Source organism: Amblyomma mixtum, chromosome 2 (assembly GCF_055824585.1).
Source record: "Amblyomma mixtum isolate Tamu chromosome 2, ASM5582458v1, whole genome shotgun sequence".
Classification (NCBI taxonomy): Eukaryota; Metazoa; Arthropoda; class Arachnida; order Ixodida; family Ixodidae; genus Amblyomma; species Amblyomma mixtum.
The window spans coordinates 293,036,342-293,060,033 of record NC_143013.1 but is presented as its reverse complement, the minus strand read 5'-3'; the positions used below and the strand labels follow the sequence as shown (position 1 = coordinate 293,060,033).

General features: G+C 49.7%; 1 protein-coding gene across 3 annotated transcripts; it reads left to right on the top strand.

The window, feature by feature from the left end:
• The first annotated feature begins 996 nt into the window (after positions 1 to 996).
• On the top strand, positions 997 to 22,542 carry LOC149364506 (carbonic anhydrase 13-like). Of its 3 annotated transcripts, XM_089570131.1 has the most exons (9): positions 997 to 1,175; positions 4,071 to 4,215; positions 4,970 to 5,044; positions 6,673 to 6,837; positions 8,544 to 8,692; positions 9,695 to 9,787; positions 16,985 to 17,212; positions 18,754 to 18,875; positions 22,292 to 22,541. In XM_089570131.1, exons 2-9 carry the CDS (start codon positions 4,161 to 4,163, stop codon positions 22,380 to 22,382), a joined length of 978 nt encoding a protein of 325 aa, XP_089426257.1. In that variant the 5' UTR covers positions 997 to 1,175; positions 4,071 to 4,160; the 3' UTR covers positions 22,383 to 22,541. The 3 variants fall into 3 exon arrangements, with proteins under 3 accessions (XP_089426257.1, XP_089426255.1, XP_089426256.1); XM_089570129.1 differs by lacking the exon at positions 997 to 1,175 and having other exon boundaries at positions 3,930 to 4,215; positions 22,292 to 22,542; XM_089570130.1 differs by lacking the exons at positions 997 to 1,175; positions 4,970 to 5,044 and having other exon boundaries at positions 3,930 to 4,215; positions 22,292 to 22,542.
• Positions 22,543 to 23,692: the final 1,150 nt, after the last annotated feature.

The following is a 23,692-nucleotide window of genomic DNA, read 5'->3' as shown; positions in this document are numbered from 1 at the left end:
GTTCCTGAAATTTTTTTTCAGTGGCGAAGGCTGCTGGGTTCTTTATACTGGGCCTTGGAAAAACTCTATGTATCCCGAGTCAAGGTGACAGCTACAGAGTCGCATGAGCTCGTGAACTTCGAGTGGCTTCAAAAACACTCGTGAGCGCGAGCAACGAGAATCATATTTTATTTTTAAATTTGACACAGTGCAAAATGGCATTAATGAAGCCTACGGCACCCTGACCTATATTCCGAGGTCAGAGGCCTACGAAATTAAACAAAGCGCCAGTGACTATGTCGTCTGAGGTCATACCCCTTTCTGCATGCCACATCTGTGCCGTTCCTTCCCCCCCCCCCCCCCCGAGTGTGCTCACCTTGTGGTCCCGTGAATGCCACATAATTTTTTTGTTTCTTTTTTCCTTTTTAATTTTACTATGTAAGCGTACATTTTTTTGCATTCTTTCGGACACTGCCGCTGAACCGGGGGTGGGTGCATTATTGTAGAGTGCTAAGAAAAAGCACTGCTTTAAAGTCTTTCGTTTTTTTTCCCTCGTGGTCCTTTCCCTGCTCTTTGGTGACTGGATGACGTAAGAGGCGTAGTGCAGACTGCTGAAGTAAGGGGCTACGTGGTCACGAGGTGGCAACACCGAAAGGTTGCTCTACAAGCGCCTGTGCCGGAGGACCACGACCTTGTTTTCTTCTTGACTGCCACGCCAAGGGCGCGTGGCTGGCATCTCGGCCACATCTCTCTCGTAAGTCAGTCACCCAGGCAAAGTCAGCGGAGCCAACGCTTTGCTTTCGCTATATGCTAGTCAGCCATGCTCCGCCGCACTATAACTAATCTTATTAAGAATAATAAAATCGGTCTTATTTAGGCAGCCCGCCAGAAAGCCCACGATGGCTTGCCGTTATTCTTGCTGTTTATAATTAGGTGTTTTCGTCTTTATTCACCAGCGCTTTAAATAAGAAAGGAGGGAAGGGAATATTAAGGTTACTTGCGGGAATAAACCTGTTTTTCATGCAATTCGGGCTCCTCTTAACTAAAATTTGACTCGCAACGAAAGCTCAACAGTGCTGAAGCTGCTTTCCGAGCGCTTCCCAGCAGCAGAAGCATTAGCAGAAGAAGAGAAAGAGGATGAGGATGCAGCGTCCGGTTGTGTACAGCTTGAAGACGTCTCAAACTCGCTGGTGGAGGTAAGCACTGCGGCCCTGGGGCCTCTCACCCTCACTCGAGGAAAACGCACGCTGAACGACGACTTTACGTGCTTCTGTTTTACTCACCCATAACTGGGCAGGTGATCTATACCGTTAGACCCGTCTCGTTCATCGATATTGACAAGCAGCCCATCGCCTCAGCTGGGAAAAGAAAACACTACGCATTCAGACGCTCGTCGCAGCAGCTTAGAATAAACGACACGCGATTGGCCTCGGCATCCCTCGTTGTCTCATGTTCCCAGGCACCCGTAAGAAGAGAGCACTGTACACTCGGCGAGCTGAGTCAGCCTGTCAAATCAGCTGGAAGCTTGGACAAACTTTTCCGTCTCCCGCCTTTTACCTGTTCCTTAATCTTTCCCTCACGGCGTGGGTCAACCGAAGGGAGGTTGTCGCTTCGGCGCAAGTGGCCGCGCCGCGCACCTGTTCAATCTCTTCCTCACTTCGTGAATCTTTCAACTGTCTTCGCGTCACACGTAGCAGTGATGGTGGCCAGGACAGTGCCAGTCGACTGAACGCACCGAGAGTTTGCGTTTTTTCTTTCCTCATAACTACCCCCACTCCTGCTGTGCATCGCCCGGTCATATACTCCAAGCAGAAAGGAGTAAAAAAGGGAGTAGCGCACTCCCTTTTATCAAAGGGAGTGCGCTCGGGGACAGCTTACTCCTTTCTTACACCCATATAGGCGTATTTGTGTTTAGAGTGTAAGCATGAGCATCCTGGCATTCCATTGAGCTGAGCTGGTCGAGCCCCATCGCAGACGTGTAACGAGGGTCAGCTTGTGTAACCTTAACGTATACCCTGGAGAAATACGTTAGCAATAAAGTGACAGAACGGGATGAAGAGTAAAGGAAAGAAATCTAGTGCATATTAGACAGGCGATACTTGACATCTTCCCGGGGGTGTTATTCAAGGTGACGCGACCTCTCCGCGACTATTCACTGCATGTTTACAAGAGGCATTCAGAGTTATAGATTGGAAAGTGTTGTGGACAAGAGTTAATGGAAGACCCGTTAGCAACTTTCGATCTGCTCATTACATCGCCGTGCTAAGTAACTCAGTGGAGGAATTGCAGCACATGATCGCGAACCTAAACACGCAATACACAGCGGTAAGGCTGGAAATGGATATAAAGGAAACTTAAGTAATATTGAGTAGTGGGTAAAGGGACAGCAGTTCATGATAGTGAGATATTGGAAGTGGCAAGGGAGTGCATCTATATTTAGGGCAATTAGGGATCGCAAGTTCGGACCATGAGAGAGAAATAACGACGAGAATACGAATGTGGTGATATGCATTTGGCAGGCACTTTCATGTTACCAGTACCAGCTCACCAACATTTCTCAAGAGAAGCGCACAGACCACGTCCGGTCGCCGCCTCTTGGACCGGCTACACATCAAACATGACTACCATATTGAGGAAAGGGAGAGAGTGCCAGAACCCTGGAGACGCGCCCTCAGGGTCCGACCCCTTCCCCGCAACATGTCCAGAGAAGACCATAGCGGTCGTCGCCAGGCGCGCGCGGAAGCGTTGGCGCGATACTATGGTAACCAACAACATGTGTATTACGTGGACGTTGCCGGCCCACACCACGGGGTGTGGTACACGGCCGCAGTCGTACACAACACAAACACAGTCAACGGGCTCACTTTCAAAGCCTACAGCGCAACACACGCGGAGGAGATTGCCATTGCTCTTGCTCTCACTACTCCCAAGTCGAAACACATCATCACCGACTCGCGAGGGGCCTGTCGGAACTACGAGTTGGGCTGGGCTCCCCCGCTTGCCTGGCGCATACTGGAATATAGCTGTCGATCTGAAGATCCAACTCCACGCAACCTGATTTGGGCCCCCGGTCACCAGGGACTCCAGGGAAACGAACAGGCCGATCAGGCCGCCCGCGCACTCTCTCCCCGGGCTATCTCCCTGTCCTTGGAAGGGTACTCCCAATCAGACAATCTGGCCATTACATTCAAACAAATCACCGATTACTACAAGGAGGAGCATCGGCGCTACCCGGCCTCTTGTAAGGGTCTGGATCGCGCTGACGAGCGCCTCCTCATCAAAATTCTTACTAACACTGTACTGTGCCCGGCGGTGCTTAAACATTTCAATACATCCTTTGATGGCGCGTGCCAGTTCTGTGGGGAGGTGGCTGACACCTTCCACATGGTTTGGGCGTGTCAGTCAAACCCATCCATCCCCCCCAACCCCACCAGAGAGGACTAAGAGGCGGCCCTGCTCGGCTGTCAGGACCTAAAGGCCTTGGTTCACCGGACGCGGGCGGCGTTGCTTGCCAATGGGGCCCCGGAATAGGGGCTCCACCTAGTATTGTTAGGGGAAAGGGCCAATAGGGCATACCCCTATCACCTCTCTGTAAATATTTATTGCATTATAAATGTTTTTCACCACCAAGAGAAGTGTATGTAGTAGTTGCATCTTTCCAGGATTCACCAATGGGGCTAAAAGTTACAGGCCAACGCAAACGCATGGAAGGAAGTCGGAACAACGCAGCGCGCTACGGGAAGGGAAATGATATGGGTAACGTTAGGCGAAACGACGAGTGCAGAGGGGGGTAGGGAAATCCTTCAGCTGCAATCAAGAACACGTGGACATGGGCAGGGCATGCGTAGTACGGAGAGGAGATAACGCCCTTTAGGGCAGCGCAGTGAAGGTAAACGCAGAAGGAGGCGGCAGAAATTCAAATCGGCAGATGAGATTAGGAAGGCTGAGGGCATGCGATGGCAACAGCTGGCTTAAGACCGGACGGATTGGAGGCCAATGGGTGGGGTCTTTATGCTGCAGTGGGCGTAACCGGGCTGACGGTGATGACCTGGCACTGTTTTGTTTTCTTCTCTGCATCTCTTCTCGTCCAGAGCACACCCGTGCTGACACCTAGCGTCGAGCTCGTCAGCTGTCTACGCATCGGTGCTGATAACCAAATTGTCCGGCCTGTCTCCCTCCTCATGCCCGCCATGGACGGAGGACGGCTCGCTCTCGTCCTTATCTGGCTGATTGCTGGTACGTCCTCCAAAAATGTCATGCTGTCAAGGGCAGTGTGCGCGGCAGGAGCTGACGGCGCATTCCTAGTTTCGAACAACTGCAGTAGATTTCAGCGAGCGATAGCGGCCGCTATCTCATCTTACCTGGATCTTCGCGCTCTTTCTGGCGGTAGAGTGGTTTTTGAATCAAGTCTAAAAGCCGTTTCGGACAAATAGGTCGTGGGCACAATACTACAGGCACTAATGCAGCCACCTTGGCGTCCGCGTGAAGCTTCTCTGTATCGTGCCATTGTTAAAAGATCCGAGCACCCTTCAGTCTACTTCTCTTCCCCACCTCTTTATTTGTTTTTTTTTTAACTTGCGTCATCTGTCGGCCGCCAGTATAGCGAACACCGCGTAACTCAATGCGGATATTTTAAACTTGTAATTTTGAGAAAATTGGATAGCCACGAGAGATTCTGCGTGTACGTTGTGGTTATCATGGCTATTCATTCCTCCTCGATACAAAATGTGGCCTATAAAATGCTCCCCGCGCTCAGCGAACTATTTCCGACGGCCTTAGAAAATCAATGGGAGGTACCGGATATTCAAAACTCCCGCCTTGATTCTGTGTTCAGCGCCACACGGCACGTAGTGGCAGCCGTACGAACTAGAAGCGTTTGGCCAGATTTTTCCTGTGCTTGGAATGGGAGTGACGGCACACGACAAGCCCATTTGTTTAAGAACACGATCGCTCGCCGCTCACGGACCTTTCTCGCGTTTCGCCTTTGAAGCCGCGCAGGGCATGGTGCACGAGAGGTGGCATTACTACGTTCCCAGCTGCCACGTTCCCGGGCCCCAACCGATCAGTGAGTATACTATACTGCCACTGCAGCCGCACGAACGGCTCCGGCCAAGCTGGCGGCTAACGCGTTCTTAGGTACCTGAAGGGTCTCGAATGCCTCTTCTAAGCCCTTTCTAGCGTTCCTTACAACTTGAAAAGAAAAATAAAATATATAGAGAAAGTAACGCCTGAAGCGTTGCTTCTCCCTGCATGCAGAGTACTTGGCGGATGCAAGCATCACGCACTTGCCAGGGGTTCACAGTATACGGTTGAGGAAACGTGGCAAAGTTATTTCTATTCGAATGATAAGATCCTTCTTGGGCGTTCTCCGGCGTAGACGTGAAGACAAAGAGGCGATAGGAAGCATTGTGGTGAGAGGCACGCAGTACATGCGCCCGATAAAATGTTTGCAAACTGGACAGGCTGAATTGCCGGTTTGGAGACCAATTGACGAAGGCAAGCTATGCAAAGCCTAGCTTATCGACCGTATATTTAAGATTCATAACCGTCCGGACACCTCCTCTGTGTGCATCGCTCGCAGTCTTATCGTGCAACATGCGATTGCGGAAAACTGAATCTAGCTGTTTTTGAGAGTATACGTGTAACCATACGAAAGAAATAGAAAAAGGTGGCGGTTGCCCTAAAGGGAAGCTGAAATGGTTTCTTGACAACTCGAGTTTAATCAACTATTCGAATGTATGAAGCTTCTAGGTGAAGCATGCCTAGTAGATTTGCGCTAGGATTTAAAAGGTTGATGTGATCGCCGATTAAATCAGCGACATTGTTCAGGCTTCTCCTCACTGCGCGAGAGAAGTGCGGAAAAACTCAAGATGACGTTACTTCTGATGAAATTTCAGGTTTCAGCTGATGAAATTTCAGGTTTCAGTTGCATTCGCCCACATGCTGCCGTGCGTCGTCCGACCAAGCCAAACAGCGTTTCGGGAGGTTTACCTTCGGTGGCGTTGATTATCTTCTTTGAAGGAACCGTTTCTTCGCTGTAAATGTAGCGCAGCCATACATGACGTCATCATTGGGGATGTGCACTGCGGAGAAGCCTGAGCGCCTACGCGGTTCCATTCGAGGATTGCGTCCCCATTTCAAATGCTGGTACAGAAAAAAAAAAAAAAACTAGTTCTTTACCTGCAAGTTTTGCACATTCGACCCCTTTAAGCTCGTAAAATTCTAAAACCTCGTCAGTTTTAATTGACCCACCTATCAAAAATCAGTTAGCATTTGGGGCAACACAGAAATTAGTTTGTCCTGGCGAATAGCGGCAAACATCCCACCCACTGTTGAATAAAATTTTAGGGCAACGCATATAAATAAATCAACCTCTATATGAATCGTAGCTTCAGAGCTGGCTTATCAAATTTACGAAAGACTCGCTAGAAATTCTGTCGTTCGTAAGTGAATATAAATGTGTTTTCCTCCTTTCTATAAATCAGTAAAGAAAATTCTTAGGTTTTTTTCGTTATTCTTGGGAAGAGGTAATGACACCGATTACCGCAACTTGTGGATGACATTCCCTATGGTCAGCAGGCTGGCTACAAGGGTTCTCGGTTACGACGTGTTAGGACGTACTAGTTTCTACGTCATCGCCGTAGAAAGGAAAACAGAAGTGACGACACACTGATATCCGCCTACTCGGCGCAGTCCCCCGGGAGTGGGGCCAGGAGTGGAGCAGCTGCAACGGCGCCAAGCAGTCCCCCGTTCTGCTGCTGCCTCACAAGTCCATCGGCATCGCTGTGCCCCCGCTCCGCTTCAAGCACTTCTCCACGCCGCTCGCCAACCCGGTCATCTCCAATACAGGAAGGACGCGTGCGTATATACCATACTACACTCTGTATACCGGCCTGAGCGTTTATTGCACACACATCCGGCTTCTGCACCGTGGATGCCGCGACGGCAACTGACGGTCGGATTGGGTATTTGAAATAGCGAACCGTTTAGGAGTGCTTTTTTTTTTCTTTGATTAAATTACCAAAACACGTGTTACAGTCTTTATCAAAAATAAGCAGGCCACTTGACACTTTATTATAAAAGCTGAAGCTATGGCTGCTTGGTTTCTCTTGCGTGTAACAGTGCCGGCGCTCCGAAGATTTGGAGGTCGACGAGGGCTGCTTATTTTTATCAACTCCCCGCTCGTAGTCAGAACCTCCAAATTCCAAAGGTGCCTTGTAAACAGTTCATTATAGCCCAACGTTAAATGAGCGTCTTGGGTTGTTTGCTTGTGAAGAAATATTCTACATAGAGTTACGCAAAAGTTTAACGAGACCAGGTCACTTGGGCGCCTTAGTCTAAACCCCATGTTATAGCTCAGGCATTAGGAGATAGAATGAAGGCAGAGAAAAGGTGCGCTCATAACCACAGCAGCTCCTCTGTCCTTAAAATGCTTTTGAGGGTACACCGCGCGCTCTTGACTAGCTGGCACCGAGCCAACCGTCTCGTGTGCACGGCAGCTGGCTAATATTACGCTCCTGTGACGTTGTCTGCCCTTTACACGTCATCTGGAACGCATGCAGACTCAACGGTCGCTCTCTGAAAGTTGTATAAAACGACCGCAGAGATGACATCCTTGGCAGTCGTGGACACTGATACCGATATCTAATCCCCTTCACCCCCCCCCCTCCCCCCCTTTGCGTAATTTCCTGCAAGCGGGCGTTCGCAAATGTCATGGTTAATCAAACCAAGATGGCGAAGATCTCTCTAGCAGCGTTGAGAAGGGTTAAGGGCGAGAGCCATAAAGGTGTGCACAGGAAGTTTTAAACATTGTTGGAAGGATCGGATAATAAAACGCGCATTCTCACGCTAGAATAGCCCGCAGTACTTTCGGGTCGGCCATCTTGTTTGAGTCAACAGAAAAGCCTGCTTGCGGAATTTCGTATAAGGTCGGTTGCTTTCAGGTCTCAATTGAAGTTTTTCGGGTCCAGCTTAAGGCCAGATTTGTGTAATGGAGCACAGTCTATTTTGGCACCTATGTTTACAAACAGATGGAAAAAACAGATGGCAGCGGCTGGCTGTCTGACCGAGGATAAGCGCAATGTAGGTGAACATGCGGTTGGGCAACAACTTGCTTACCTGTATTGGCGCGCCGCGCGTTGTTATGCTTGGTCAAATGATCGCTTTTAATCCACCATATATAGTAGGAATTCTTAATATGCAAAGCTTACTTCCGAGGAGTCAAGCTGGATTTCCGTGTGACCACAAGGTGCATATAAGGGGAAGGCTTACATTTGTGCAGTGAAAGGTAGCGGAAAAGGCCATCCGCGACGTTTGGTGTGAAATTTCAATTTTCAAGGTCATGCGTCACCTGTCGGATGGAGCGGGAACTATTGGCGTGCTCTAGAATTGTTACGCTTGACACCTGAGCACCACCGTTTCAGGTAGAGAGCTCCACAGTGAAAGAGCAGCGTATACATACACACGGCAAAGTATATATCTAGCAGTCATTCTAAATGTCCGTGCCTAAACGTCCTGCGCTGCCAACTTCTTGTCCTGTCCATGTCTGCGTTCCTGCCTCGCAGTGCGGGTGCGGTCCTCGATGCCTAAGCCGATCGTGACGGGCGGCATCCTGACGGAAGAGTACGTGTTCGACCAGGCCGAGTTCCACTGGGGCCGCGACGACCACAGCGGGAGTGAGCACATCATCGACGCGCTCAGCTACGCCGTTGAGGTGGGTGGTGGTCAGAACTATAAGCACCTGGTTTACTTGCGAATCATTTTTTCTTTTTTTTGCCTTCAAGACTTTTCAGCATTGCAGAAAAGGACAAGCGCTGTGTGCAGAGACCATACGCTTCGTAATGTTGACTTCCCTCTTCACCTCTTCCTCTTGGCATAGTTGCCGGGGAGCATACAACTCATGAAAGAAGCGGCAGATGTCGCTCAAAGGAGGTCCTCCAACCAATGGCATCGGCCTAGTGTGTTAGGGTGTGGCCAACGGCCTTGCACCTGTCACGGCCGCTAGCTGATGCAAAAGGACTGACCGCGACGTAATGGCAATAAATAGATTTCATTAGTTCAGGGCCTCATTTCAGGGGCATTTCCCGCTTAGTGCCGTTTTCTACGAACCAAGCTGCTGCCATACGTTATCTGGCGTTAATCATCCGTGGTGCCATATGCGCAAGCTTCTATCCTCGATATGTTAAGCGACAATCTGTAGATGTCAAAATTCGTGCCAATCTGCGTACTGTTTTACTCAAGCATGGGGCTTGCTTAGAAGTATAACAGGTATGGCAATTAAGGGCGCTGGATGATCACCGGAACTTGCATTTACTGCATAATCTACAGCGATGACGCGGCTCGTTATGTCTGTCAAGTATTTATTTCAAGTGATTCCCAAACAACTTTACAAGTTCGCTTACAAGAGAATTATACTAGCGCTCCACCAAATCGTTCTTTTCAACTGAAGCTGCACCCCTGATCAAGCTGCTTCATTACTTGCTCCCCTTCCATACCACACCAATTAAAAAACATCCCCGTCAAAGATAGTTGAGCACAGCTTGTTGTCCCTCCATCCGCACGGCAAAACGACTGTCACAACACAAATCACTCGCAAAAGTGTCTCGTGTGTACTTAAATTATTATCTGTTTTCTATCCGTCCATCATGCAGTTTATTAAAAGGCTCGAAGGAGAGACATGTCGTGTCTACGAAAACTTTCTTTTCCGCCGGCGCAGGTCCAGATGACGTTCCGGCTGCGGACGCCGTCCGCAAGGGTGGACTGCAAAGAGTGTCCTCCCGCTTACGTCGCTTTGGCCACGCAATTCAAGGTATAGACATAGTGTGATGCGTACCTACAATCTCATTCATGTGTCTGTGTGCGTCCGCCTCTTGTACAGATGTTCATTCAAGGTACATACAGTCAAGCGCGATTTGAAGATTATCACGTTCGTTCCGGCCGCAACGGACCAACAATTTTTTCTTTACGTGACGGTCACTGAGTTTGCAACAAAAATGACGGATTAGGATAAAGGAATCCCTCAGCTAGCTAAGCCCATGCATTTTGTGATGCCGGGAAACCCGCCCGGATTCCAATTCTGCCGGCCGCTAACTTTCTCCTGCGAGCGTCCCTTTTGACAAGCCCTGGTGCTGCGCCGCAAGGCACGCGCCCTAACGCTCCCTGACAAGCCACGATGCTGCGCCGTACGGCAGCGGAGTCCTAGGAGAAGCATCTGCAAGCAACACGCCTGGACCTGTCGCAAGAGGCCAGACAGCGAGGCGCCAGATAACTTCTCTCCCGGACGCCACCGCGCGCGGCAAAATTTGAAGCGGTTGGCCCGCGCGATCGCTGATTGGTCCTTTCGGACTGCCGTCGAGTGCTGCCTTTGGATTGGCCAGTTCTGAGGGGCCACCGTTCCTCAGGCTATAAAAGCCCCAACGCTGCAGCTTGGAGGTGTGTGACCGAGTGACCGAGAGTCCGACCCACCGTGAGTCGAGTGCTGCTCACGAGTGGAGTCGGATGGTGTGACGTGCTGGTGTCTCGCTGATCGTCGCTGTGCGAGAACAGTCACGTTGTATAGCTCTCGGCCCCCGTGCCGATGTTGAACTATATTATGCCCTGTACATAATGTATAAAGCGTTTTCTTAGTCTCACCGACGCCTGACTCGGAGTCTTCGCTACCGCTAAGAGAGCTGGCAACGCTCAGTCACGAAACGGGTGGCGAGCGCAACGGGACCACCTCTATTGCACAACATTGGATGGCAGCTATGGGATCGACCGACATCAGCTACCTCGGCGCGGTGAGTGCCTGAAGTTTTCCTCAAACGCCAGACTTTCTCTAACACAGGTTATAGTAGCTTAGAGAAAGAATTGGTGTAGCATTGCGTTAACCTTGTGTGTTTCAAGCCTAGGAAGAGTGTTTTGAAAACCAAGGGATGCTGAAGGGGTAAACAAGGCAGTGTGTGAAATTCTTGCGCGTACCGAACTAGTAGCGATATAGTAGTGTACGGCAAGTAGTTTCTAAAAGGGCAAACAGCAAGAGGCAGTGTGAACGATGGAGAGTTACAAGGTTAAAGAACTTCTCCAAATTTGTGAGGAGTTGGGCATTGATTTGGGCTCAACAAAAAGAAAGAAAGCGATCCTTGAGGTCATGAGGACTGCGGACGTGACGGCTGAGGAGGCCGAAGAGGCCTGGGCTGATATCAATGAAAGGCGTGAACGGGAGGAAAAGAGAGAAAATGAACGTCGCGAGGAGGAGATGCGGTAGCGCCAGGCGCTTAGAGAGCACGAGGTTAAAATGAAAGAGCTGGAGCTCCGAAAAACCTCGCCAGCGCCCAGTCTTGCTTCTACGACGGTTCCCTCTAACGCTCCAAAAATACGCGACCAACTGCCGCCCTTTGTAGTCGGCGAGGATATGGCTAAATACCTCGTTAAATTTGAGCATGTGTGCGAACGGAATGACATTGAGCGATCCCTCTGGGCACAGAATCTGTTAGCCTTGCTTCCCGGGGAGGCATCTGACGTGATAACTTGCTTATCGAAAGAGGCGTTTGAGAGCTACAGTGATGTGAAGGAGGCGCTATTGCGAAAGTACAAACTGTCGCCCGAAGCTTTCCGGCAGAGGTTCCGGTATGCACAGAAGGGCAGGGAGTCACATGTTGACTTCGCGTTTCGTCTAAAAGCCGACCTGGTTGAATGGCTGAAAGGCGAAGAGGTTTACGACGACCGCGATAAAGTCGTCGAATGCATCGCGTTAGAACAGTTCTACCGTTGCATTGATGAGGATGTCAAGCTCTGGCTGCAAGATAGGCTAAAGGAGGTTAAGCTAGACAAGGCAGCAGAATTAGCTGGAGAGTATTACCTCCGCCACAGCTTGCACAGCAGGGCAGTGCGTGTAGAAAAAGCAGATAAGAGAGACGGGTTTTCAAGGAAGCCCGACGAACGGAAGCAAATCAAGCGTCGCGAGTTTCGGAAAGACGAGTCCCTTACCAAAGAAACTGCGAAGGAAGGGCAGAATGCATCTCAGAATGCTAGCGATGGTCCCAAGCAGCGAAACGATGCGACGCGTTCTTTTGAAAAACGGAAGCCGTTAATCTGCTACAACTGCAAAAAGCAAGGGCACATCGCGGCGAACTGCCAAGAGAAAGTTGCTTTTGCAACGATACGGGAAACAAACAAAAACATGCGACTGTTGGAGCCATACATGCAGGAAATTAAAGTAAACGGCAAGAAGTGCAGAGCACTTCGGGACTCGGCAGCAACTATGGACGTCGTCCACCCGTCTTTCGTCTCCTCTAGTGACTTTACAGGAGAATGCGCTTGGATACGGCAAGTGGCCGAGGATGAGAGTGTCTGCTTACCGATCGCAGCGGTCATCATTGAAGGAGAGTTTGGAAAACTTAACACAGAAGCCGCTGTGTCTGCCGCCCTTCCGGAGCACTTTCCCTACCTGTTCTCAAATAGCTCGGAGCAGATGCTGAAGGATCAGGGCAAATCATTCTTTGCCGACGTGGCGTACATGGCCCTCACGCGATCCAAAGCGCGCCAACTGTCGAGGGAACTGGACTTTGAGTCGGTGAACGAACAGCGGTGCGGCACGCGGAGCGATCAAGGTAACTTGAGTGGCGGGCAGACACGGGAGATGCAGAGCTCGGAGACTGGCTTGGGAGAGCGTGGTTTGGACGAGACTGAGAGTGATACGTGCACTGCTAGCCGCGATCTAGACACGACGCCGCAGTTAGGCGACGCGGGCTCCATACTCGCTCCGGTTTCTGCCGGCTGGCAGGAGCTGGCCGCAGTTGAAAAGGAAACGCTCATTCGCGAGCAGCAGCAAGATTGCTCAATAGCCGATCTGATGAAGAGCGTCAAACTGGGAGTGGAGAAAAAGAGGGTTTCATTTTACGAGAGATCTGGCTTATTGTATCGCTGCTACACCGATAAGCAGGGTCGCAAATATGAGCAGATTTTGATCCCTCGAAAATATCGCTGTCAGTTACTGGAACTCGCGCACGAAAATGCGTGGGCAGGGCATCCTGGCTTAAAAAAGACCAAGGCTAGATTGGCTCAGGAGTTTTATTGGCCGTATTGTTGGAAGGATGTCGAACAATTCGTGCGATCTTGCGAGACCTGCCAGAGAGTGGGCAAATCCACTGACAAGTGGAAGGCGCCGATGAAGTTAGTGCCAGTCATAACAGAACCTTTTCGGCGACTGGTAATTGATATTGTAGGTCCTCTGCCAGAATCAACGAACGGGTGTAGGTATGTTCTGACGGCCCTGTGCGTCGCGACCAAGTTCCCGGAGGCGGTACCACTTAAGGAGCTAAATTCTTCCCAGGTCGTGGACGCTCTGCTCTCAATGTTCGCACGCGTCGGGTTCCCTTCTGAGATCCAGTGCGACAATGGCAGCGTCTTCACCAGCTGCCTAACTTCTACCTTTTTGGAAAGATGCGGCATTAAAGTGGTGCACAGTTCTATCCATCACCCGCAATCTAATCCAGTAGAGCGAATGCATTCGGTGCTGAAGCGCATATTGAGAGCCCTGTGCTTTGAGCGTCACTGTGACTGGGAGGCCTGCATTCCCGCCGCTATGTTCGCCTTGAGGTCTGCTCCCCATGAGAGCACAGGCTTTAGCCCCGCGGAGCTCGTGTATGGCCGAAGCCTTAGAACTCCGCTGCGCATGTTGCGAGAGTGTTGGGAAGGCAGTGATGACGACCCAAATGTAGTCTCCTACGTCCTCGACCTTCTTCAGAGGCTCGGGAAAATAAAAGATATTGTAGAGAGGCACATGAAGGCGGCGCAAATCTTGTCAAAGGGATATTACGACAAGTCAGCAAAAAAACGCACCTTCGAAGTGGGTAGTCAAGTGATGTTGCTGCGTCCGTCGAAGAAAAACAAGCTCGAGGTTCACTGGGAAGGACCCGCGAAGGTTGTATCGAAGCTTTCCGATACCAACTACGAAGTGAAATTAGGGAGACGGCCAAACAAAATTTATCACAGCAACTTGATGAAGCCCTACATTCAGCGTCACGCGATTGTAAGCATGACGATAAATGCTGCCGATGAGGAAGGGGCGGAAATCCTGACGACAGATGACATGAAAGATTGTGGTTTAGAGCTAATGTTGGAACAGCTGACTTTGGACGCGCGTCAAAGTACCACCCAAAAGGAGGATTTAAAGGGTATAGTTTCCGAGTTTAAGGAGGTTTTTTCGAACCGTCCCGGAAAGACCACGGTCTTAGAGCACGACATCGAGCTAACATCTGAGCAACCGATCCGCAGTAAACCGTATCGTTGTTCACCCGTGCAGAAAAAAATCATGGCTGAGGAGATTCAGCGCATGCGTGACTTGGGGGTTATAGTGCCAAGTGAGAGCGACTACACATCGCCCCTGATACTTGTCCAGGTTCCGGGAAAGGATCCGAGGCCATGCGTCGATTATCGGCGTCTGAACGCGATCACCCGAGATCAGACATATCCGATACCGAACCTAGAAGAAAGAGTGGAGACGGTGTCGAAGTCAAATTATATATCTACGCTAGACCTCGTGCGAGGCTATTGGCAAGTACCCCTTACGGAACGGGCTAGCCGTTGCGCCGCGTTCGTTTCCCCGTTCGGAACCTTCCGCCCACTCATGCTGAGCTTCGGACTTAAAAACGCGCCGTATTGTTTCTCTAACCTGATGGACAGAGTGCTTCATGGTTTGGGCGAGTTTGCATTGCCATACCTCGACGATGTTGCCATCTTTTCGGACACTTGGGAAGAACATCTCGAGCACTTGCGAGTTGTATTGTGCAGGTTGAAAGAGGCAGGCCTCACTGTGAAACCAGCTAAATGTCACCTAGGTTGCGGTGAGGTGACTTATTTGGGCCATGTGGTGGGGCGCGGCCGGCGTAGACCTTCCGACATCAAGGTAGCCGCTATTGTAAACTATCCCCGGCCAACCACTAAGACGGATATAAGGGCTTTTTTAGGTTTAGCTGGATATTACCAACACTATGTGAGAGACTACTCTGACCTTGCCAGCCCGCTAACAGACGCGCTTCGAAAATCGGAGCCCGTTAAGGTGACGTGGGACTCGAAGAAAGAAAATGCGTTCCAAATGTTGAAACAAGCATTGAGCCATAAGCCGGTTCTAACGGCGCCAGACTTTTCGAAAGGTTTCATCATTCAATGTGACGCGAGTGATCGCGGAATGGGAGCGGTGCTATGCCAAGAAGATGCTAGTGGTCATGAACGACCAATTTTGTATTTGAGTCGGAAACTAAGCTGTAGGGAAGAGGCATACAGCACCTCTGAAAAAGAGTGCGCCTGCCTTGTGTGGGCAGTTCAGAAGCTGGCTTGTTATGTCTCCGGTTCTAAGTTTGTTGTGGAAACGGACCATTGCCCCCTAACCTGGTTAAGTAACATGTCGTCTAAAAGCGGCCGTTTGCTGAGGTGGAGCATGACCCTCCAGCAGCACAATCTGGTTGTCCGCTATAAGAAGGGAAGGTTGAACGCGAACGCCGATGCTCTAAGTCGTGCATTCTAGGCCTCGCTTCTTTCAGTGACCTCCTCGTTACTTACCTTCTCTCGCTTTGCAGCAAACTATCATGTTCGAAGGAAGAAAGGGGCAAAAATGAATGACCTCATTTGCTTCCTCAGTAGTGTGTTTTCGGTCCAAATGATTTCAAGGGGACCAATCTTATTTTCATTATTATTGTTGATTATTAAGTGCTCCTGCTATTTTGATGTGTTGATACTTTGCAAAATGGTTGTTTGAACCTTGTGTACCAGATCGTACACATGCCTCTTGTTGCAGCGGGAATAAATGGGGACATCAATTTAGTTTAGGTTAATTTGGATTATGGCTTCGTCTGGTGTTTGATGGGAGACAGAGGGCACTTGCTTGTGTTGGGTGTTGCCTTTTGCCGGTCGGTTTTGTAGTCTGCAGAACGACCAACCATGACCAGTGGCGAGAAGCAAGGGGATCGGAACGACCTCAGCGAAGCTGGTCGAGGTGCCTTGGCGACAACGAGGTCAACAGAGCTCCTGGCCTGCGAGTGGGACCTGGTGCTCGTGAAGTTACCTGGACTGGACGTGAACTTGGAAGAGCCTGACGAAGATGCGCGCCTGGCATCCGAGCCACGTGGAAGCAGCTCGTCTTCCCGGCGCCTTATCTGATGGCGGGGATGCTGTCATGCCGGGAAACCCGCCCGGATTCCAATTCTGCCGGCCGCTAACTTTCTCCTGCGAGCGTCCCTTTTGACAAGCCCTGGTGCTGCGCCGCAAGGCACGCGCCCTAACGCTCCCTGACAAGCCACGATGCTGCGCCGTACGGCAGCGGAGTCCTAGGAGAAGCATCTGCAAGCAACACGCCTGGACCTGTCGCAAGAGGCCAGACAGCGAGGCGCCAGATAACTTCTCTCCCGGACGCCACCGCGGGCGGCAAAATTTGAAGCGGTTGGCCCGCGCGATCGCTGATTGGTCCTTTCGGACTGCCGTCGAGTGCTGCCTTTGGATTGGCCAGTTCTGAGGGGCCACCGTTCCTCAGGCTATAAAAGCCCCAACGCTGCAGCTTGGAGGTGTGTGACCGAGTGACCGAGAGTCCGACCCACCGTGAGTCGAGTGCTGCTCACGAGTGGAGTCGGATGGTGTGACGTGCTGGTGTCTCGCTGATCGTCGCTGTGCGAGAACAGTCACGTTGTATAGCTCTCGGCCCCCGTGCCGATGTTGAACTATATTATGCCCTGTACATAATGTATAAAGCGTTTTCTTAGTCTCACCGACGCCTGACTCGGAGTCTTCGCTACCGCTAAGAGAGCTGGCAACGCTCAGTCACGAAACGGGTGGCGAGCGCAACGGGACCACCTCTATTGCACAACAATTTCTAGCAGGCTTCTTGCGACAATAAACCTTGTCTGAGTAAGTTAATCCTGAAGTGATCACCATCAAATCTCGTTAGACTGTGCAGTATCGCTGTCAGTTGTGTTGTGGGAACATACACCTCTCCCTCATCCCGTGCTCCCTTCGTTGCTACCTTGCGGCGCAGACGGTGCGGCAGCGCAACCCCCTGCTGCGCACCCTCATCTCCTCGCTGAGTTCGGTGCAGTACGCGCTGGAGCGCACCGAGCCGGCGCTGCCCCTTCGCCTGGTCACCTTCCTGCCCAACGACACGCGGAACTACTACATGTACGAAGGGTCGCGCACCGTGCCGCCCTGCACCGAGAACGTGCTCTGGATCGTATTCCGGCAGCCCACCTACATCGGCAGAGAACAGGTACACGTCCGCACCCGAGGCGCCTGTTATATGCGCATGCGCCGACCAGCCGGCACCAATTGTCACACTACTCGGAGAAGACTCGCGGAGGGTTTCAATCGACTCCAGAAAGAGAGAGAGAGAGAGGTCTTCCCTCCTCGCCCTCTTCCTCCTCCCATGACGCACGGCGTTTAGTACTGCACTTAATGTGCGGTTATGTCAGTCAGATAACGATGCTTCCGTTCTGCATCTGCGTCAGGACGTCCAGTCGAATGAGCTGCATGGTGAACAGACACCTTGCTGAAGACATCCCCCTCCCCTCGTTTTTTCTATTCTTCCAGGAATTTATTGCTTCAGGCAGGTTTCCCTTCAGAGTGTGGCCTGTACTTAGCCCACGTGACGTGGTTCACGTGACAGGCTGACAACAGTCTGCGTGCCACTGCACGCATCATGTTCATGCAATGAGCCGCACAGTGAAGTCCCATTTACGTTTGTATCCACAGAAGTTATCGTGCGTGGTGATTTCTACGCACAAACTGTGCACAGGTTTTATCTTGCCTATTCAGGTTTCAAAATCGGTCTGCGTCCACAGCAGCGTAGGTTAATCAGATACACACTTTTGTATTGCCCCAATACGAGATATGTTTCGTCCCGGGATTGCAGGCATGGTTAACGCGAACAGAAGGGTGTGTGACACTTGCGTTTAGTTCGCTGTTGAAAAAGGAAATGAGAGGGAGTGCTTAGGTGCACACAGATAATCTTTTGTTCATTACTAAAGCAGTGCTCTAACTTAACGTCATTAACTGAGTTTATGGTGCTCTGCTTCTTCTCCGATTGGGATCAATATCCCGACCAAGACCTACTGAACTACAGACCTGCACATATTGCGGGGTCCTATGGAGCAGCGTGCGCCAACTTTCATTAGCTTTTTGGCCGTTGAGGGCGCTCGATTGACCTGTTCGTCTGCTATGATCATCATCATTGTTTGCCATTTTGTGCAAGATATTTAATACATTTGTTTTGTCTTCGTCTGCTATCTTAACATCAACAATAAAAATATCCATAATAACGACTTTTTTGCTCTGGAAGAGTATAAAACGTCTTCCTTTTTATCCGCTTTCTTTTCGTCAGCACCACCATGCTACAGTGACCGTGCCTAGCATAGATAAATGGATGATAATGATTACGTGGACAAACGACAAAACTGCCCTGTTTGAAATAAAATAATGAAGGAGACCATTTTCTCAACAGGTATATATTAGTGCCACGCCGCCCGTAATGTTTTTATCCTAGCGGCAAAAGGCATGAACTAGAACATGCACGCTGGAGAAGGGCCATATGTGCAGGTCTGTACTTCAGTAGGTCTTGATCCCGACACGCGCTTTTGCGTAGATGTGATGTATCAAGCGGACATCTATCTACACTCTGAACAGAAAAGAGTAAAAAGGGAGTAAAGCTGTCCTCTAGCGCACTCTCTTTTATAAAAGAGAGTGCGCTCACTCCTTTTCTTCTCCTTTATAGGCGTATTCTTATTTAGAGGGGCACGACTGACGCGCGCGCAGGTGAGGCAGCTCCGGCAGCTGTACGCCTTCCCGGAGGTGTTCTCCTGCAACAGACCCTTGGTGGCCAACCTGAGACCTCTTCAGGAGATCGGACGCACCCGCATGCTGTACAGGACGTTCAGGTAGGCCCACTTCACTCGGAGTCAAAGCCGCAGTCAGCCGAGTTACACCAGCCGCGCTCGGAGTCCGAGTTCTGATCCAGCTATAGGCCGCAGACGACTTTCCTGCTGAATTAAATTATTATTCAGGGGAATTTACTGCTTAATTTGGTTGCGACAGTTGTCACCACTGCCAGTCATGGAGAATCATAACCTTATATGTAAGTTTGCCTAGCCAAATAGGACAAAAATTAAAATACAGTGAACACCACGCGAAGGGAAACAACAGAGTAATTAGCAGCTCGTGGTCCATCTGGCTTGCCTCCAGGGACCTGAACCTGCAACGCGCCCTCGTCACCTTGGCCCAGGACCTATTGAACGCCTAACATAAAGGCTGTTAATAAAAAGTGTCACACCACCACACCACCACCAGTTCCGTAGTCGTCAGTATTGTTTCTTACTGCATCGAATCAATCATAGAAACTTAATTAGCTATAAATGTATAATGCCTCGTACCTTAACTGTTGAAGGATTTCAAGCATACACTCTTCAGAACGTTAAGAGACTCTTGACTAAACTGTTTTCGTGAAGTAAGTCATTTTTAACGATAGCTTATACAGGGTGATTTTTTTAACATTTACATATTTTGTTTCCAATTCTGTGAGCGGTACGTCGGTGTGGTTTTTTTGAGCTGGATTGTTTAGCAAGGTTAACATTATGTACTTCATATGGATCAATAGCCCCGCCGCGGTGGCTGCGTGGTTACGGCGCTCGGCTGCTGGCACGAAAGACGCGGGTTCGATACCGGCCGCGGCGGCTGAATTTCGATGAAGGCGAAATTCTAGAGGCCCGTGGGCTGTGCGATGTCAGTGCACGTTAAAGAACCCCAGGTGGTCGAAATTTCCGGAGACCTTCACTACGGCGTCCCTCATAGCCTGAGTTGCTTCCGGACGTTAAACCCCAATCAACCAATATGGATCAATAATAAACGATTAATTAACTGAAATTAACGAATTAACTTTTTATTTTTTAATTTAGAGACTAAGGTTATATTGCGAAATTTATGGCCCTCAACATCGAAGGTGAGCTGCGTTTTTAAATTTTCTTAGTCGGCAGTGTGGTTCGAAATATCGTACGTTAATTATTAAAACTACACTGGCCAAAGCTCGTTGAGTTGGCTTTTTCGCAATGCATATTTATAAAATGGCGTCCCTCGCACTCTTTAGGCATTAAATATAGGCGCAGTTGGTTCATTTGATCCTCTAGAAGAAGTCAAATTGATTTCGGCGACGATAACACGCGCAGCGACACCATTTTGAATTTAGGTATTGCGAGAAAGCGAACTTAACAGACTTTCAAATGTTTTTTTTTTTTTTTGACGTTCGATAGCCTATTAAGAAATTTAAAAACAGGGCACACCTTGGAAGTTGACGACCCTCAATTGCATAATTCAAGCTTTCGCAATTTAACATTGTTTAATATCTGGATGGACTTGCCAGATCGAATAAATTGACAAGAAATCGAGCTTTCAAAAGGTAATTACGTGTATTGATTTGCGTGCAAATGTTTTCCTTTCAAATCGCGCGAAAATGTAAGGGCGTTTTTATCGTCATGTGCAAAATTTTAAACACGTATTCTCGAGTGACAAGCGCACCATCGTAACCCTGGTCACCTCCCGTCACCCTCCTTCCACGCTGCAATTACAAGTCCCTCAGCGCTGAACCCGATGCGGTCACACCCCTCTAACGGTGTCACTTCCATTCCCACCTGACACAGTGTGCTGCGGAGAAGCCTGAACGGCGCCACAGCTTTATTCTACTATAACTGCCACCATTTTAGACGCTAGCGCAAAAACACTTCGCATGTTTTACCTGCAAAATTCACGTATTCGATCTTTGTAAGCTCGACGAATTCTAAAACTCTTCAGTTGCCCCTTTAGGTTGGACACTGCTTGGACGCCATCGGGGAGGGGGGGGGGGGGGGGGGGGGGGCTTCCTTTAGTTGCGATGAGCTGCACGCAATATCTAGCAAGGGAATGCGACGAGCTGGCTCGACGAAAACGCAAGGCCCTATTGGAGAGCTGTTGCCACAGCAAAAGACGACCTTCCTCGTTTCTCTCTCTCTCACTCATTCACTCGCTCACTCTTTCTTTTTCTCTCTCTCTCTCACACACACCTTGACGGATTAAATTATTTGTTAATCTGATGTACTACACTGGAAAGTTCAGCAAACCTCTGCAAGCTGGCTTTTTCTCAGCAACTGTAACTTTGCCGTGAAACGACCTTCCAGACATGTGTTCACAGTGCGGAGCCAAACTCAGATTGGAAATTGTGGAGTTTAACGTCCCTAAGAGACACATGGGCGATGAGGGATGCCCTAGTGGAGGGCACCGGATTAACATTTAGGCCACCAGGGGCGCATTAGTGTACACTGACATCGCACTTCACTTGGGCGTTTTACAGCGACAGCTGTTAAGCACACATTCCAGGGTTTCGCGTAGGTGTTGTTGTAGTCGGTGTAACCGGTGGGTGGTTGCCATGGAAACCACCAGGAGTGTGCTTGGCGTGGAAGGAGGAGGACATGGCGAGAGCAGAGGAATGCATAACCGATCGGAGAGTGGTTAGCACCAGTACCTTCTGGAGGGTGGTTACCGTGGAAGGAAGAGGGGAGAGTATTACCTCAAGAGACGTCACTGTATCCCGCGTTACACAGTGGGATATGTCCTGTGAGCTTTTTCTCGTTCTGTCCCCATATAAATACTGCCGTTGTGGCCGGGATCGAACCCGCGGTTTTGGGATCAGCAGCCTAACGCCAAAGCCACTGAGCAACCGCGGCGGGTGGAGTCAGATACAAGTACTGCTTATGAATGAAACAATCTTATGCGCTACTACGTTCAGCAATAGTAAGCAGCTATCTTAATTCGTGTTTCTGCGGAAAGTACAGGGTCGTTCAAAAGTTCCCAGGCCACAGGGTCTCCTTTTGACCAGTAAGTCGAGCGGTTAGGACACCCCTAAAGCTAAGAATCTCTGAGGAGTGTAGGAGATGTACCATTGTCACGCCTGTGAAACTTTGTATCTTTTATGGCATCCTAAGTGCCAGGATATAGCGCTGTAATGCAGACCCTGCGGCCTGGGAACTTTTGACTAACCCTGTACGTACCCCTGCGCTGTGTTTATTCATCAAACGATTGTACGCACACCTAGTCTTTAAACACATTGTTTGAACGGGGCCTTCTTTTACTTCAGTTTTATTGTAACAAAGAACCCTCTTCGTCACCCTTGCTGTATTTTGGCGGTGACGCTGTCAATATTAGCGACACTTCTCAGTTTTTCGAAACAGAGGTATAATTACCAATCTTTTCTTGAAAGTGTGAATCCTACTGACAGTGTGGGTCTTATACCTTGTTAACTGATTTTTCCATTCTCTTTCTGTCTTTTCAGCTCTGCACCTACGAAATTGCGACTGAGCTTCACCACGGCCATAGCGTCCGCCCTAATATCCGGCGGACACATTATGCGAAGTTTAAAGTGACGTCAGAAAAGTTGAAATTGCGCTCGATTAAATTCATGATACGGTCACGCCAATTACCTTGTCGTGCGTAACTTTCGAAGAGAGTCTTTAGGTCGCCGAGACCAGTAGTCTTTTCATGGCGATTCATGCTGCCGAGTGTAGACGGCCAGTTTATTGTTTATTAAAAGCATATTCCAAATTCCATTCATCAACACCACAATTAAAAAAACAAACATCACTCACTCACTCACTCACTCACTCACTCACTCACTCACTCACTCACTCACTCACTCACTCACTCACTCACTCACTCACTCACTCACTCACTCACTCACTCACTCACTCACTCGCACGTCTCGCTGTCAAGTATTTGCTCTTCCGCATTAGCGTTTGGTGACTATTCCTAACCCGGCTGCAAACGGGTGGTGTAATATCTCTTCGGAAGCCCTCTAGCGCACAAACATGTGCTCTTAAGCGCAGAAAAAACAAAACAAAAAAAAAACGAGTCCATTTCCGGGCTTGCGTCAGCCTCCTCGCTAAGTTGTCGAAAGTATCGTGCAGTTGCTCGCTCTGACATTAATCCGTTCTGGTAATCTTGGCGCCAAGAAGGACCAGGATATACGTCTCTATGCCCCGCCTGTGCATAGCCGTCTCTCCCCTCGATTGAACCCGTCCGACCGGCAGAGAAAAAGAAAAAGCGCTCTGCTGCGTAGGTTTCGTTGCCACAGCTCTTTACTTCGACATATATCTCCACGACAATCTTTTTAGTGCTGCCCTTTCTGTTATTTTAAGCAGTTCATCACATTGCTTGGAGGACGTTTCGTATTCCGCGCTTTCATTAAAAATTGAAAAATTGGTTTTGAGGAAAGGATATGACGCCTAACTCACATACCCCGGTGGACACCCGAACCGCGCCGAAAGGGAAGGGATATAGGAGGGAGTGAAAGAAGAAAGGATGAAAGAGGTGCCGTAGTTGAGGTCTCCGGATTAATTTCGACCACCTGGGGATCTGGGGAACGTGCACTGACATCGCACAGCACACGCGCCTTTTTGCGTTTCGCCTCCATCGAAACGCGGCCGCCGCGGCAGGGTTCGAGCGCGGGTACTCCGGCTTAGTAGAAGAGCGCCTTAACCACTGAGCCACCGCGGCGGGTCGCTTTCATTTCCCACGTTTCATATTCCGTGCACGGAATAAAATAACCTGAATTACGTTCTTTATATTTACTACTGCGGCTATACGTTTCCTTTTAGCGTAAATTTAATTTCATCGCAGCTTTTAAGAATAGGTCTGACCGTTCATAACTATTCAAGGCTAAATTACAACAAGAAAA